General features: G+C 42.3%; 1 protein-coding gene across 2 annotated transcripts in view; it reads right to left on the reverse strand.

The window, feature by feature from the left end:
* The window catches only part of CENPC (centromere protein C), a 45,977-nt gene that overhangs the window by 14,728 nt on the left and 15,480 nt on the right, over positions 1-15,769 (reverse strand). Inside the window, exons 7-12 of one of the 2 annotated variants that reach the window (XM_034772277.1) lie at positions 14,110-14,196; positions 9,696-9,791; positions 9,176-9,330; positions 8,433-8,523; positions 7,791-7,863; positions 6,981-7,024 (exon numbers count right to left, since the gene is read on the reverse strand). In XM_034772277.1, coding sequence (XP_034628168.1) covers positions 6,988-7,024; positions 7,791-7,863; positions 8,433-8,523; positions 9,176-9,330; positions 9,696-9,791; positions 14,110-14,196 — 539 coding nt within the window. In that variant the 3' untranslated portion in view covers positions 6,981-6,987. The remainder of the gene's footprint in view (positions 1-6,980; positions 7,025-7,790; positions 7,864-8,432; positions 8,524-9,175; positions 9,331-9,695; positions 9,792-14,109; positions 14,197-15,769) is intronic. The other variant, XM_034772276.1, reaches the window with a different exon arrangement.

Below are 15,769 nucleotides of genomic sequence, written 5' to 3' on the forward strand. Positions count from 1 at the left end.
GAGTGACCCGAGCGAGAGGTCGATGGTAACGAAGCCCCTTGCTCCTGGTGGTACGCCCACGGGGTCCAAAACGACCAGTGAGATGGTCCATGAGGGTGGTCCTCTGCCCTCTCCTGCCAATGGCCCAAGTCTCGTTCCTCGGCCTGCCCCTGAGGGGGGTATGCCGATCTCGACAGGTCCTCTGAGGATCGAGACGCTGATCTTGACGGCCATGGCGGTGCCGTGAAAGATGGAAAGATCCCCGTGGTCTGCGGTGCCGCACGGTGCCGGTCCGGAGATGATCTATCTCTGTGCGGTGCCGGCGATCGGTGCCGGGACCGCGACCGGTGCCGATGACCTCGTCGGTGCCGGGAATCGGATCTGGACCTCGACGAGGACCTAGAGTATGCCCGGTGCCGGGATCGGCCCCTCGGCGTCGAGCGTCGAGCGTGGCGGTGCCGAGAACTACGTCTCGACGTTGACCGGTGCCGACGATCATATCGGTGCCGAGACGTAGAGCGGTGCCGCGAAGAAGATCTTGACCGCGAGTACGACCGGTGCCGAGACGTTCGGTGCCGGGACTGCGAGCGGCGTGGGGACCTGCTTCGGGACCTGGATCGGCGCCGAGGTTCCAGCCCTTGTGATGGAGGGCGCATCAAGGCAGGTTTCCCTCTTGACTGTACCGGGCGAGTCAACGGTGCAGTCGGTGCCGGTGGTTGAGGCGGTGCCGGCTCCATGAGAGCTATCAAGTCTCTCGCCGCCGCGAAGGTCTCTGGAGTCGACGGAGACACTGTATCACCGCCGGCCTCGGTGGAGACGCTATTTGCACCGGACTCGACGGCCTCGGCGCCGGAGTCGACGGTGCTGGAGGAGCCTGTTTCCGATGCTCCATCGGCGGACGCGGCTCTACCCCCGGCACTGGGGGAGCCGGCGTCTTCGGCGCGGACGTCCCCGTCTTATGGGCTTTTTTATGCCCTGGGGATAATGACCGGCGCCGCGGCACTTGCTGTGTTTGCGGTGCCGACGAGGTCCGGTGCCGGGGAGGCTTGTCTGACGCCACTCGCGTGGTCGTCATAGCCGGTGCCGCCGGGGCACTGCGCACCGAAGTGCTAGGCGCCGAAGTCTGGCCCGTGGAAGGAGTGTCCGGGCTAAGTGCCGCCTCCATTAGGAGTTGCCTGAGCCGAAAGTCCCGCTCCTTCTTGGTTCTTGGTTTGAAGGCCTTACAGATCTTGCATTTGTCTGTTTGGTGGGACTCTCCCAGGCACTTCAAACAGGAGTCATGAGGGTCGCTCGTTGGTATAGGCTTAGCGCAGGAGGCGCACTGCTTGAAGCCGGGAGCGTTGGGCATGAGCCCGGGCCCGCGGCCGGGGGAGAAAGGGGGAGACGACCCCCTTAACCCCCTGAACTACAATACAACTATAACAACTTTAAAAACTATTTAACTATAACACTAGAACTACAACTATAACTATAACTCTGAATGATCAAGTAAGCTAGGGAGAGTGGAGAACAGCTACGCCGCGCTCCACAGTTCCAACGACCGTCAGGGGCGGTAAGAAGGAACTGAGGGGGCGCCGGGTCGGCTGGGGTATATATTCAGCGCCATGAAGGCGCCACTCTAGGGGGCTCCACAGCCGACCCGCCGGTGTTGCTAGGGTAAAAATCTTCCGACGATCGTGCACGCAGCGCGCGCACACCTAATGGAATGGATATGAGCAAGCACTCGAAGAAGAACTACTCCTACCATCTCAATGACAACACCCCTGAAACGATTTACAAGGTCAATACTTGACCATTTCACTACTGATTGAGGTCCGCAAGAAAGGGGAAGGATGATCGCTTCATGACTATATGAACAGTCTACTGCAAATGGTATCCCTATTAAGGAAGCAAGGCTTGAGAGTCCATGAAGTCCAGCAGAGGCATCTCATTATGGCACCGCAGGTGGGAACAGCTCAGAAGAATATGACGTCCTTTTCCAGTTTAACACCTGGCTGACATGGATCTAAAAAAGGAGGCCTCTAGAAGTAAACTGTAAAGCACAGCCAATCCTTAAAGTCACTAGAATCTCCCAGTCAAACTTGAAGGCTGCTGCTTCTACAGAAATCACTCAGGGACAGCATTACAACACCTTTCATAAGAATGAAATGTTTTTAAACAAATGTATAGCTTGGCTAAATGATGAATAAGATGCGATAGATATGTTAACTTTCTACTACAAGTTTCTGAAACCTGTAAACTCCAAGGATTAGGTTAATTATGTGTAAATGAAGTTAATGGAAAACATATGCTTAATATTAGAACACTTCAGAGATGTGAAGGCTGAAGAGAAGGAAGGTAGAGCATGCCCTTTGCTTGTCTCATCAACAGGGTTGAAAGCTAGGACCTTTAGATCCACAACGTGAACTTATCATCAGTTGAGCTAATGGAGTAGCGGGTAACAATAGTAGGCTGTTACTCTCTCTGTGGACCAACCACACGAGAGAGACAGTGGCTTACTCAACTAGTTGCTATATAGTAGAGCAGGGGTCGGCAACCTTTCAGAAGTGGTGTGCCGAGTCTTCATTTATTCACTCTAATTTAAGGTTTCACATGCCAGTAATGCATTTTAATGTTTTTAGAAGGTCTCTTTCTATAAGTCTATAATATATAACTAAACTATTGTTGTATGTAAAGTAAATAAGGTTTTTAAAATGTTTAAGAAGCTTCATTTAAAATTAAATTAAAATGCAGAGCCCCCCGGACCGGTGGCCAGGACCCGGGCAGTGTGAGTGCCACTGAAAATCAGCTCGTGTGCCACCTTTGGCACTTGTGCTATGGGTTGCCTATCCCTGTAGTAGAGGAAAGGTGGGAATCCAAACTCCTGGGTTCTATTTTTGGCTTGGAAGGGGAGTGTGTTTTAGTGATTAGAAACACAGATTTGTCACATTCATTCTGAAAATCAGCACAGCAAAGTGGAAGGGTAGGGTTTGTCACATTAGAGCGCTGCTATCTATTCCTAGCTCTGTCAGTTGTGTCCTGGTGCAACTTTTCAGTTATCCCATCTGCACAATGGAGAAAATGTTATTGCTCACCTCCTCAAGAAAGTGCACAAAATCTTACTCAATAAGGGCTGTGAAAAGCATGGGATTCCCTTACCAGTTAGTGGAACAGCTGAAATTACAACTCATGATCTCTTAGTTCCCAGCCCAGAACACTTTCCCTAGGCCAAAGCATATTCTGCAGCTGCTGTAGTGCCTGTTTACCCTGTGGAGGCACGCAGGGATTTCAACGAGGCCTTGGATCAAGCTCAGTGCAATTAAAATGTTCAGAGTTTCAGCTACAAGCAACTAACAAGTTCTACTGAGCATAGGCAAATAGTGGTTTTCAGAGGCTTATAATTTGGACAAATCTGGATGGACTTTCACAAGGACAGAAAAAGGTATTTGTCTGAATCATCCCCCAGAGTGTGCCAATGATCAGGACCTTGGAGAGCCGGGAGCTTCCCTAGGATTTCAAGGGGGCCAGTGAGGAAATGAGTGGGGCATAGGAAGCCAGTATGTACAGGCCATGACTCTCTGTGCCTGCTGTAGAATCGGTCTCAGTACCAATGCTCTTCCTCTGATGGTGGTTTTAGAAGACTTCGGCAGCTGACACCTAGGAGGGGATGGAGAAGTAGAGGAGGACTCCAAAGCCTGCTGCAAAAGATCCTCCAGGTAATCAATAGGGAATGGAGAGGCCAAACCTGAAAGGGCCACTAAGTGTCCTGCTCTGTCTGTAGCCCATGGAAAAAACAGCATCAGTACCAGAGTCAGTACAGTAGTCAGTTCCAGGAGTACCGCATGAGATCGAAGGTACATTGAGAGGCGGAACCAAGAAGGGCTTTGGCCCCGGTGCCAAGATATAGGACACCATTGTTACACTGTTCAGAGAACAGCCTGATATTGAAACTGCAGACGCCAAGATGGAGGCTGATGTTGAGGCCAAAGAAAAAGCCAGTACCAACAACAGTGCTGGATTTTCTTCAGCAGGCTTCCTAGCCAGTACTGACAATTGTGCCAGTAAGTCTACACTGCAAGGCAGCCTATCTGGACAGGCCAGGAACCGCAGGGTGCATCTCCACAGCAGAAAACTCATGAACCAGAAGAGACTCTGGGACAGAAAGGCACAGTAAGTCAGTGGCTGCCTGATAAGCCTGTGGCATCATTGGTACTGACAATGCCAGGACTGAAACCGAGCTCATTGGTACTGGACTCAACAGCTGTTACCCAAGTTGATGGCACAGTATTAATGAATTCTGGCCTCATTAGCATGGAGCAGATGGACATTTCTGATCTATCCTGGGTGCTCAGAGTGTCTCAGTGATGGTCCACACTCATTTTAGAAGAGGAGAAAGTCTCTGAGCTGGAATGTCCCCAGTCAGTCTTATCAATTCTCTTACACAGAAGCCCAGAGGAAGCAGAACAATCTATTCTTCTCCAAGGGGAAGAGTCAAAGTCTAGAGGTCTATACGAGACCACTGCCACTTTTGAGGCAGTGTGAGGGGCCGGATGATCTGTCAAAGGCCCCGGTGTTTAAGCAGGCCTCCTGGCTTTTCCATGAGGTGCTGTTTGTGATGCAGTTCTCCATGAATTTGCATTCTCTTGAATGACCAGCAGATACTGAACATTTCTGTTGTGTCCCTCATTGACAGGATTCCCTCCCCACTCTGAACTCTGGGGTACAGATGTGAGGACCCACATGAAAGACCCCCTAAGCTTATATTCCACCAGCTTAGGTTAAAAACTTCCCCAAGACACAAATTCCTTTCCTTGTCCTTGGACGGTATTGCTGCCATCACCAAGTGATTTAAACAAAAATTCAGGGAGGGGCCACTTGGAGCCTTATCCTCCCAAAATATCCCGTCAAACCCCTTCACCCCCTTTCCTGGGGAAGCTTGAGAATAATATTCTAATAGGTTAACAAAGGGAGCACAGACCAAACCCTTTGGTTTTTAGGACACTGAAAATCAATCAGGTTCTTAAAAGAAGAGCTTTATTATAAAGAAAAAGTAAAAGAATCACACCTGCAAAATCAGGATGGAAGGTAACTTTACAGGGTAATAAAAAGATTTCAAACCCAGAGGACTCCCCTCTGGACTCAACTTCACAGTTACAAAAAACAGGAATAAAACTCCCTCAGCATAGGGAAAATTCACAAGCTAAAACAAAAGATAATTTAACGCATTTCCTTGCCTTTCTTACAATGTTTGTAATCTTAGATGCTCATTTCAGGTATGTTTTTAGGAGATGTTTTTTCCTGCTTGATCCCTCTCTCTGTGCAGAGAGGGAACAAACAAAGAGAGTGCAAACAAAACCTCCTCCCCTTTCACCCCCAGATTTGAAAGTATCTTCTTTCCCCATTGGTCCTTCTGGTCAGGTGCCAATTAGATTAATTGAACTGATTAACCCCTTATAGGTAAGGCAATTCAGTACAGCTACTCAGAAGGGATTTTATGCTACCCTTAGCTCTATGTTTATGACACTCATCGAGACACAGCAAGCACTGTGTGATCAGTGTGTGGGGATCACCCCACACTACTGACAGTGCTTAAACCTGGTGAGGGCATATCACCAGATTTCTAAACGAACTACTTAAAATGAATACAAACTAAGTAGTGGGTACTAAACTACTATTAACAATCTTCAGAAACAACACAGAGAAAACTCACTGTGATGCAGTAACTATGAGGTAAACTGCACAGGGATCTCCGACTCAGGCTGTGGGTAGTGAGAAGGAACTGGGGGCGCAAGGGCAGTGCCACCCTTTTATATAGCCTCAGAACGGGGCCTGAGGCGGCACAGGGCACGTGCACCAACCCGACAGGTAGTATGACACAAAGTTCTCCAGCTATGACACACTGAGCATGTGCACACCTGAGTCCAACATACACCTGCAAACACTTGAAGAACAACTATCGGCATTAACACTAGCTCTGCCTGTAATATTTTTATTTGAGTTATAAATATATTTTGAGAGCGATAATTGGCCTAATTGCAATGAAAATGCTTTCCTATTGTCTTTAGTTAGTCATTTTAACAATGCACTAACAAACATTTTATGAGGATAATTAAACTGCTTATTGATAGTGAAGCAGTCCTAATGCCAAATAGATCAAATTCATACAGAAATGCTCTAAATATGTACCTAGACAATTAAAATGTCTTATTTAAACCATGGCAAGCTGATAAGTATACAAAGGAGTGTGCCTAGCAACTCAATGACTCCCTTTGATCCCATTTACATATCTGTTTTGTCAAAAAACAACTGTCCCTAATGTTGATAAGCAAATTTGAGATCTTATATCTCAGCATTTTCTTGGTTTAGAATGTTAACCCCAACCCATTAAATAAAATTAAATAAAATTCTTGGCTTGAAAGTCATCAAGTTTGGTGAAGCCTCCTGGGATCACTGGCCATGGACACCTGAGGAGAATAGTACTCTCTCTCTGACCATTTCAACTCTCAATGTTAGGTGGGATTGCAGACAAGGGATTTTAACAGGCCCTCAAACATTATAATAAACCTTTTGGATGGTCAACTTAAACATTCATATTTTCATCTGTAAAAAAATAATGTAAAAGCTGTATTTTATTTTCAGTTATGACCATCAATTCTGTTAAAACTTGACAAATGAAACTATACATGCATCCGACGAAGTGGGCATTCACCCACGAAAGCTTATGCTCCAATACCTCTGTTAGTCTTAATGGTGCCACAGGACTCTCTGAAACTATATTTGTTAGGCATTAAACAATAAATTGATAAGGACATGAAGACTCAGCATGCAGTGTGATCAGACTTCTAAATGATTAAAATGAAAATCTGTATTCCAATGTATACAAAAGACAACTTGGAAATGGTCCAGCATTCAGTCAGATTGTTACTGAATTGGGGGAAGGGGTTACCAATGAGGTGAAGGTTTCATTAATTTCAATGAGAGGTAATTTGTCAAGCAACATAGGATGTGTCAAGAGAGATTACCTAGATCTCATCTTCCTTTTTCAAAAAAAGATGAAAGCACTGAACTGCCAGGAGAAAATATAGTTGTTACAAAGAGACATTCAGAGATACTCAGAGCTGACAACTTTTATCTCTGCTAACGTCTTGTCCCCTGAGATACATTATAGTGCAGTGACATCAAGCTGGACAGACAATTGTGATTGCTATTATCAATGACACAAGGATAAAAAGAGGCCTGAGGTATCTCAGTGACAAACAATGTAGAAAATCTACCATAAAAAAATACTGCCCAAAACTTACCCAAAAACCAACTTTCCATTGGTCTAGTTTCTCAAAGTGAGGCATTTTGCATTTGAAAAGGGCATGCGAAAATCTCAAAATTGTCTGCAACCTCTACTAACAGCCACCATATAGGACTTGAGGAGAGGGCACAGAACAAGGTGGTATAAGCTTTCAACCATACACTATAGTTCATTTATTAAGATATGATTTTTTTAAAATTAATACCTCTACCTGTCTGTTACACAATCAAGTCTTTATACTGTATACACACAGGAGATCAGAGTTAATTTGTACAAGGGACCCTTTAAGTGTCTTAATTTTCTTAATTCCATAGGAGCTCAGGTTCCTATTTTTTGGTAGTGGAAAAATTGCTTTATATATGCATAGCTATAACATTTAAAAATGCAATTTTTTAAGAAATAGAATGTTGAGATGGACATAAAAGGCCTTTTTATATTCAAGAGTAATTGGATAATAGAAAACCACACTGCATACAAACTTTAAATGTATTTTGGGTGAAACCTTTATGTACAAAGTTATTTTCCCCACCTTTCTCCTTTCAGCTGTGTGAAAAGAAGAATACTTTCCTCATTCAGGAGATTGCGTATGTTGTATCCATTTCCTAAGAGTAAAAGAATAAAAAGTCATCAGAATGTTTTACAGCATTAGGACCAAGTTGCTGTAGCAACACTTAACTTTGAACACTTTTCCTATAGACATTTTTAACTCTTTGGCAGCCAGGGTAGGTCAGCAACTTAAACAGGATTTCATCCATAATTCCGAAGAACAATAATGGGCAAGCCCCCAAAGTCTCAATGTGAATTTAAAATTTATTAATAGTTGGGAGGAAAGAAACTGCACCTAGAATTGTTTACTTTGATATAGAGTTAGACTCACTTTAAGAGGATGTGTATTGAGGAGTGTCTTGAAAGGAATGTGTAAGATTGGGCCATTCGCCCTCAACAGCTATAAGAAAACTTTAATCAAGGCTGTGATTTTCATACCAAAAATCAATCAATCAAGGCTATCCCCTCAAGGGATTCAAACTTGTAACTGGAGTTCTCAAATTTAGCAAAGGTTGTCCAATTATTCCCTAACTTTCTCCTAACCTCCCTTCAGCTTAGTTTCCACCACTTATACTCTCCCTTCAGCTGGTCCCTTTACAACAAGTTGTTTTTAAAATATACTTACCTTCTGGAACATAGAAAAAATCTCCTGTAGTTAGATAGTAGGATGTCTTATGAAGGGTAAAAATAATCTTGCCACGGATAACATGGAAAGCCTTCAGAAATTAAATCAAAAGCAAATATTCTATCATTAGTGAGATATTTTCTTTGCAAAATGATCATAGTACTATCGAAGAAAAAAATCCTTTATGCTGGAACTTTCTCCTCTCATATACACTAAAGCTTTTTGTACAAATACAAATTAAAACCCCAAAAAACTCTCAAAAAACAATAAGCCCCCAACTCATCTCATCACTCTCCCCACCCCACTGCAAATTATGGTTGTGAAATCAAGCATTTAATAAAGACACGTATTTGAAATGTAAAGTTTTCTTCTATATTAAGACTTTTACATTGTTGCCTACATTTTATGGTACTTATTAACAATATATGGATATTTACCATATAATGAAGAACACAGGAAGACTAATGTGTACCAGGTGGCGGAGTTACTTTTGTAGAGCAAAATTTAACTTAGTGAATTTCCCTTATTTTTCAGTGCTTCATTCTACAATTTAAATGTTTCATTAATGTGTTTTCTGTATGTATTCCTTTTTAAGAAAACATGTCATAAAAGTTACAAATACAGCATTAACTTCAAGTAGTAAAGTACTTCTAACAATACTAAATAGGTCTTTAAAGTATCAAAGCCTTTCAGTACATGGTATTTTGCTATACAAGAATATATAAGGAAACAGATGTACTCACTATATTATCTGTGTAAACAAATTGGTGCCCCTTTTCTTTAAGCGGTTTCAAGATCAATTTACCAGCAGCAAAAACGGATGTATTCAGGTTTTTATATATTTCCACTGACTCATCATTAAAGAAACAAGAATGATTACGTCCAGTGTTGACACACTCTACAGAAAAACAAAATTGCCACATATCCACATGTATATTAAATATTTTTGTCATTAGCACAGCACATCCTCCAATTTCTTAATCATATTGAGTACTCAGCAAAGTACTTTGTTGTAAGATTCCAGGTTCAGCAGACTGAAAAATTCTAGAGTAGTATGCTATCTCCCTACCTTTTTCCCCTTCTCTGGCTCCCCTGACTTTTTGCATGAGGAAGGAAGAGGGATATCTCAGCACTTCAAGAGTTTAGGTGTGCAGAGGAAGCCCTGATCAGCATACTTCCCTGTATGACCCCAAGGGAGGACCAAATTCTGCAATCTTGTAACAGAACTCCTCAGAACCCAGTCATGTCACTTCAGCAACTTACCTAGCAAAACCTCTTCATTAATTGTTGGGTCCCATACAGCAGTTGGCTTAGAAGTATCTGCTAGGGAGACATTCAAATATTCAACAACATGATGCCCTGCAAAAGAAAAGTGTAAAAAAACCTAATCATTGTACATTTTTAAACCAACCTGAGATGATGTTATGTCACCATCATTTCTCAAATAAACCTCTATCCCGATATAACGCGACCCGATATAACACGAATTCGGATATAACGCGGTAAAGCAGTGCTCCGGGGGGCGGGGCTACGCACTCCAGCAGATCAAAGCAAGTTCGATACAACGCGGTTTCACCTATAACGCGGTAAGATTTTTTGGCTCCCGAGGACAACATTATATCGGGGTAGAGGTGTATTTTAGAATTCAAATGCATAGTTAAGGATTTAAATAATTCCTCAGATTTTAAATATTCAAACAGGTTGAAAGACTACTCCCTTAATAAATGGGAATTACTTGTAATACGAAATTTTTGAAGCTATAATTTCTCAGTGGAGTCACTCTCTTATGCAAGACAGGCAGGGACTCCCTAGAACAGTGGTAACTGCTCCTGTCACAACAGTAACAACAATACATCTCCAAGACCATCTACCTTCTAAAGTTCATTTGCTACTTTAAAGACAATGGGGTTCCTGAAGCCACTTAACATTTTAAACATTTTATGAAGTCCCAAAAAAGCCTTTCCCCTACCAAATTCTGATGGAGGTGACTGAATGAGTGGGAATGCTCAAAGATGAAACCTTCAAAGAAAAATTATTACAAGTGAAGGTTTTCCTTTTCTTTACATGATTACAGGATCTTCACTTGGAAATTAAAATCTTAAGGGATATTTCTAAAATAAAAGGTAAATCTTCCAGCCAAACGTCAGGAAGGCAGTGTAACTTCTTGCAAAGTACAGAAAATTAAGACTCCTCTAAGGAAAAATCTTCAGGATGAGTGACGGTAACCAATCCAAAGTAAGATATCCCAAATCTCACACAAACTAAGAGACAGGACAGTTTGGGCACCCTATAACTGGGGAGTAATTCCTACAAGTAGTCAGAACCTGGATTTCTTTCTTGATGTCAAATGCAACCTATATTGCTTCATAAATACATAGAGAATACCACGTGGCAGCTTTGCAGATCTCCTACACAAGGACAAATCTAAGGCTGGAAACAAAGCCACTCGGCCTCAGATAGATAAGTTTTGACTTGACCCTCTTCAAACTGCAGGCCTCTGTATGCTATAGCAGTGACAGATGCAATCAGATAGACATTTCAACATAGTTCTCTTGGTTTCAGTAGAATTTAGGGATTCATGTTAGAAAATTTCTGAGGTTTGTTTTTTTTTTCATTTAAGGGATTTAGTCTGCATCAGTGAAAAATCCAATGATGTTTACACACAGAGTTCATGAAGGAGTGCCTCTGGCTTATTAAACTGGAAAATTACCACCCCCTTTAGAGGGAAATTCAGAGATGTCTGAACTACCAGCTAGTCTTATGAGATTTAATTAAATATATATATAGTATAAAAGGTTTGGTCACTAGAACCTAAAGTTATTTTGCTACCAGCTGAAGTCAGAAATGACTTACCAGGTTGGAAACATGACCCCAAAAGTAACGTTTAGCATAATCAGGAACATATTACTATCCCATGACAGAGGGCTCTTTACACGGGGTTTCAAATGCATGTCTTAAGTGAACTTGAAAAATGACTGCAGAAACTCATCTTCTTTCAGTGATTTCATGATAGGTCAAACCTGCTGCCAAAAGGAATGGGTCATGAATCCAAATTAGAGCTGTCGATTAATCGCAGTTAACTCACATGATTAACTCAAAAAAATTAATCGTGATAAATTTTAATCGCAATTAATCACAGTTTTAATAGCATTGTTAAACAATAGAATACCAATTTAAATTTATTAAATATTTTGGATGTTTTTCTACATTTTCATATATATTGAATTGTGTGTTGTAATTGAAATCAAAGTGTATATTATTTTTGATTACAAATATTTGCACTGTAAAAATAATAAACAAAAGACATATTTTTCAATTCACCTCATACAAGTACTGTAGTGCAATCTCTGTTGTGAAAGTGCAACTTACAAATGTAGATTTTTTTTTGGTTACATAACTGCACTCAAAACCAAAACAATGTAAAACTTCAGAGCCTACAAGTCCACTCAGTCCTACTTGTTCAGCCAATTGCTGAGACAAACAAGTTTGTTTACATTTACAGGAGATAATGTTGCCCTCTTCTTATTGACACTGTCACCAGAAAGCGAGAACAGGTATTTCCAAGGCACTTTTGTAGCTGGCATTGCAAGGTATTTACGTGCCAGATATGCTAAACATTCGTATGCCCCTTCATGCTTCAGCCACCATTCCAGAGGACATGCTTCCATGCTGATGACGCAGGAGGAGAACTGTATGTCCCCTGCTCTGTTTTACCCGCATTCTGCCACATATTTCATGTTACTGCAGTCTCAGATGATGACCCAGAACATGTTGTTCATTTTAAGAACACTTTCACAGCAGATTTCACAAAATGCAAAGAAGGTACCAATGTGAGATTTCTAAAAATAGCTGCAGCCAAGGTTTAAGAATCTGAAGTGCCTTCCAAAATCTGAGAGGGACGGGGTGTGGAGCATGCTTTCAGAAGTCTTAAATGAGCAACACTCTGATGTGGAAACTATAGAACCTGAACCACCAAAAAAGAAAACCAACCTTCTGCTGGTGGCATCTGACTTAGATAATGAAAACGAACATGCATCGGTCCGCACTGCTTTGGATTATTATTGAGCAGAATCTGTCATCAGCATGGACACATGTCCCCTGGAATGGTGGCTGAAACATGAAGGGACATATGAATCTTTAGCGCATCTGGCACATAAATATCTTGCAACGCCAGCTACAACGGTGTCATGAGAACGCCTGTTCTCACTTTCAGGGGGCATTGTAAACAAGAAGCGGGCAGCATTATCTCCTGCAAATTGTAACCAAACTTGTTTGTCTGAGCAATTGGCTGAACAAGAAGTAGGACTGAGTGGACTTGAAGGCTCTAAAATTTCATATTGTTTTATTTTTGAATTCAGTTTTTTTTTGTACACAATTCTATATTTGTAAATTTAACTTTCATGATAAAGAGACTGCACTACAGTACTTGTATTAGGTGAATTGAAAAATACAATTTCTTGGTTTTTTTACAGTGCAAATACTTGCAATCAAAAATAAATATAAAGTAAGCATTGTACACTTTGTATTCTGTGTTGTAATTGAAATCAGTATATTTGAAAATGTAGAAAACATCCAAAAATATTTAAATAAATGGTATTCTATTATTAACAGTGTGATTAATCGCAATTCATTTTTTTAATCGCTTGACAGCCCTAATCCAAATTCACAAGTGAAAGTCTTTAAAGTTTTTGTTTTGTGCATTTTAAAATAAAGCAGTTTTAGTGGGAGGCCTATCTGCCGTACACCACAAACCTTTTCCAAGTTAAAATTATATTTTTTTCTGATAGACTCCATTCTAGAAAGTAGGAAGTCTCTATACCTCTGCTCAGAAATATCAGGCTTCTGGAATTATACCCATTACCAGATAACAGATTGACAAGGAGCCCCAGCTTCTTTACTGGGATGAAATATGGTGCTCTGGTTCTAGGTGATCATCTGCGGACCAACTCAATCATAGAAAATGAGATCAGTCTCCACCATCTGCAGTATGGACAAGAACTCTACCTATCTCATCAGCACAACCAGCTAACGTTTTTAAAACAACTGTCCTCATCCACATTGAGGGTAAAATCAGTCAACATCAAATTAGTTAAAACATGTTTGTTAACATGTTGTCTAACACAATGTGTTTTCCCAGTATACATAAGACCTTCATGCATTGCCTTTTGGGATGATATTGGTGATGTTTGTGTTCATGAAATGTTTGATAGTTACAGTAGCTTACCTACACACAATAGGAGTACATGCATTAACTTATATTATCTAACCAATAGGCGGATCAATGACAGAACTGCAGTTCACCTTCTTTACCCACTGCGCTGTATTTATCACCAACCTCCCACTCCCTCAAGTAGCTCCCCCTTTCTCACCACATGAAGTTATTCTTAATCTAGGGTTAGCCATAACCAATATTTTAAAGCCCAATGTCCCTGTCCACACTAACATGTTAGTTTTAATTCATATTAATATTGGAAGACAGGATACTGGACTAGATGGACCTTTTGTCTGACCCAGTAGGGCCATTCTTATGTTCTTAACATTAATTAAACATCTTACAAAATTTCCCCCCAAAGGATTACTGAGGGGTGTGAAGAGCTAGCACTGTGCATAATCTGAACCATCGCGCCATACTGCTATTGAAATAAAAAAGCAAAATAAGTTTCAAGGAAGTTTATACTTGTTTTTGGCGTATGTTTTCTCTTTACGCTAGCCTTCTTGCATGGATCCTTTTCAGGAGACACTATTCCACCTACCACAAACCCTCCTGAAACAAAAGAAAAGTAACAAACATTACTGCATAGTAGGCATTTTAAAAATTAGTTTTATGAAAAAGCTTTTTTTTTTTTTTTTTTTAAACAGTGCAGTTCAGAATTTGCTCTGTTTGGACACATTGCTTTTTTGGTTAACTTGGTTTTTTTGTTTTTGCTTTTTTTTTTAAATCACCACCTTTGTGAAGCAACCCAGACACATTTGGGAATACAATCCAAAATCTCAGATTCTCTCTCAAGGCTAGATCCACAGATCCCCAGTGTGGGTCTATAGCTGTGGGCAGAATCAAAGCTGATTGGACTACTCCTGGGAACTAGCCCCCACCTTCCAGAGACCCACTGAGTTTTGCTCTGCCTCCTGTAACTACTTGCAGGGCAGTGGAATTCAGTACCTGCTGTGAGAGAATCAAAAATCCTGAAGAGGCAGTCTCCTGCCTGGGATTTCCACAGTGCCCGCCCGCCCACCCACCCAGCCCCTTGCCTGCCCAGGTAACAGGCTCAGGGGATGGTGAAGAAAGGTCCAAACAGGAGCCCAATGCTGCATTCCTCCTGCTCTGTATCCCGGCCACATGGAGCAGGAGGAGAGGTTTAGGTCTCATGTGCACTCCAGCTTCCTCATCTGCTGGGTTGGAAAGGCTTTGCTTTGGTCGCCTTACTCTGACCCAGGAGCCAGTTCCCCAGGAACACCCTATCAGTGGGGAGTCTGACAGCCAGGCTGCAAATGTATTGAAAAATGGCAAGAAAATGATCAGAGCCCTCAGCCACCAAAGGGGGTTTCATCAAAGGGTAGTGGCCCTGGGAAACCATAAGCAGAACCAGCGGAATCTGCCACAGACAGAGCCAGGAGCAGACTGGTTCAGACATGCACCCCATCACAGCGCAGGTTTCATCATCCCCCATCACTTCCATCATCGGACAATTTGGTCTCCTTCCTGTAACCTCAGGGGAAATCAGGAATTCTGCATAGAAGAGAGGAGAAAGGAATCTCCTCCCCAACCCAAAAGAAACAAACACCCTCTTTGGCTAAGGAGCTCTTGGATTTGGCACGAAACATGCCTGCCATCTTGTGAGCCTCAATCAGCAGCTCCACTGTCCCCTTGCAGACCTTTTACCCACTCTTAAAGGGGCAAACAAAGCGAAACAGGTTAGCGAAACAGGTTCACAGTACTCATCTGACTCAGGTTCCGAATCCCACCTCCCCAAAGGAGTAAAATTTTAAAAAGGATTCAAGAAATTACCTCAGACACTTAGGGTATGTCTAGGGTTAGTTGGACTCAAGTCAACTGACCCGTGTCAGAGAACCATGGGCTTGAGCGTCTTCATTGCATTTTAATCCTAGGTTGAGGACTTTCTAACCTGCACTTGAACCTAGGGATCTGGCGTCCACACTGCAGTGTACAGACCCGTCAAAGTAAACATCCCGAAATGCTTAGCACCTCCACCCCATGTCAACACTCTAGCCCTAAGAATGTGGTGCACTGTGGGAAAACTCTACTGCTCACCCTGTTTCCTAACCGTGGCAGTGTTATTAGTGGGACTCAGGTGCCCATAAGGAACACCTGGGTACAT

Source organism: Trachemys scripta, chromosome 5 (genome assembly GCF_013100865.1).
Source record: "Trachemys scripta elegans isolate TJP31775 chromosome 5, CAS_Tse_1.0, whole genome shotgun sequence".
Classification (NCBI taxonomy): domain Eukaryota; kingdom Metazoa; phylum Chordata; order Testudines; family Emydidae; genus Trachemys; species Trachemys scripta.